Below are 1,982 nucleotides of genomic sequence, written 5' to 3' on the forward strand. Positions count from 1 at the left end.
AGGCCAGTGTTATGGAAATATTGCAAAGCAAAGCAAACGGCTGATGCGTTATCCAGGGAAGGACTGCCCCACCAGGACCCAGCCTCCCGGGAGGCCGCCCCCACACTGCGCTGGGCTCAGCAAGGAGGCCTCAGGCTAAGCCCCTTTGATCTTAGTCTCCACAACCTGACAGGTTAGTGGGCTGCTGTGGCCCCTGCCAGTATGAACGATGCTACCGTTCTGACTAGACAGCCACCACGAGCCCGCCATCACGTGTTCACAGTTCCTCTGCTGAAGCCAGGGGAGATCCCGGTTCTGCCGGGCACCCAGCACAGCTGAATCAGAGAGGGAGTGAGCCTGGTCCGCCTGGTGTGGGTCCCGCACCCTGAGCAGTCCCTGCTCTGAGAAGAGGCAGGTCCCCGGGCGATCGCTCACCTGCTGAGTAAAAGCCGGGCCCGGCCTCATGGACTGCTGGTCAAAGCTCACGTCTGGGAAGAAGCTGGTCAGAGACGAGCCCTTCAGGGAATAAGGAGGGGCGTTTAGTTGGAAGTCGGGGCGAAATAAGCCTTCCCCCCAGCCCGGTGCTCCCGCCGGGACTCACCTGGCCTGTGAGGAGCTGGAAGTCCGGCTGCGGCAGGGACGGGGCTGCCTGTGGCTGCTGTGGGGGCTCCTGGGCGTGGGGCTGCTGTAGGAGAGGCTGGGGGAGCTGCTGGGGTGTGGGGTACGGGGGAGGCGGGGACACTTGAGCCTGAGCGTCTGTGGGCAGGAAGGTAAGCGGGCTCCCATCGGAGGACACCATCTGGAAAACAAAGTCACCATGTAGCTGAGCTTCCGAGTTCCCCGTCTGAGTCCTTTAAGAGGAGGAGACGTCGCGGTGAGGAAAGACCTTCGCCTGGGCATTCTGTGCTGGGCTGAGAAGCTAGTTCTGCTCCTTCAGAGGGTATCTTGAATCTCACTTCCCCACAAAGCATTACCCACTCCATGACAATTTCTATTGTCCCGAAAAACAAAAAACCCAGCCAATTTACCAGTTTCCTCTGTTTTCTCAGTAAAAGCCATGTTGTTGGTTTTTTTTGTTTTTTTTTTTAAATATATTTTTATTGGCTTCAGAGAGGAAGGGAGAGGGAGAGGGAGACAGAAACATCAATGATGAGAGAGAATCATCGATCGGCTGCCTCCTGCACTCCCCACACTGGGGATTGAGCCCACAACCCGGGCATGTGCCCTGATCGGGAATCAAACCATGACCTCCTGGTTCATAGGTTGACACTCAACCACTGAGCCACACTGGCTGGACTGGAGGATTTGTTTTTAGCTGTATTAAGAAGAGACCTACCCAATTCCAAGCGTTTGGGACTGAATTAGTAATATATGCATAGAACCAAACTAACAAAGTAAGATATTTATTAAAACCCGGGAGGAAAAAAAATGGTACTTTGTTATTTCATAGGGTACTATATAGTTAAATTCGGATTACATTATTATAACTATGAAAACATTACACACTGATATGTGTTATGTGTGTGGGAGGACTGGGAGAGCTGAAGAAGAACAAAGCATTAATCTCCTGCGGTAGAATGTCACTAGATAACACCTAACACTGACATTGTAGGACGAAATAAGCTTGAAATAATGTGTTTAAACCCAAAGAGATGAGCTGAAGTGGTTGAACACAGTCATCTCCAGGGAGAGAGAAATATGGGGGAAGGGGAAACAACTCTAATTCAGAACAAGTCCCTTAGAACTCTTTGACTTTTTAAATTATAAGCATGAACAACAATGATTTTTTTTAAAAAAAAACAACACCAAATATAAAGCGAATTTTAAAATGGAAACATCTGTAGAAAGATGCTCTCTATCCATATAGTCTTCTTAAAATGTATCTAGGAAGCCTGAATAATATTTTTCATAGCCTGTCAAATAATTTTGCAAAATAAAATTAATAACATAAAAAGAACCATTAAAAAACAATTATGTATTTCCCTCTCCCCAAAGGGATTACT

At 48.5% G+C, this 1,982-nt stretch overlaps 1 protein-coding gene across 1 annotated transcript in view; it reads right to left on the bottom strand.

Moving 5' to 3' along the window:
* Positions 1–1,982, bottom strand: part of CRTC3 (CREB regulated transcription coactivator 3) — a 132,952-nt gene that overhangs the window by 5,348 nt on the left and 125,622 nt on the right. Inside the window, exons 12-13 of the mRNA XM_015567740.1 lie at positions 581–778; positions 415–495 (exon numbers count right to left, since the gene is read on the bottom strand). Coding sequence (XP_015423226.1) covers positions 415–495; positions 581–778 — 279 coding nt within the window. The remainder of the gene's footprint in view (positions 1–414; positions 496–580; positions 779–1,982) is intronic.

This window comes from Myotis davidii, unplaced genomic scaffold (genome assembly GCF_000327345.1).
Source record: "Myotis davidii unplaced genomic scaffold, ASM32734v1 scaffold324, whole genome shotgun sequence".
In the NCBI taxonomy this organism is placed as follows: Eukaryota; Metazoa; Chordata; class Mammalia; order Chiroptera; family Vespertilionidae; genus Myotis; species Myotis davidii.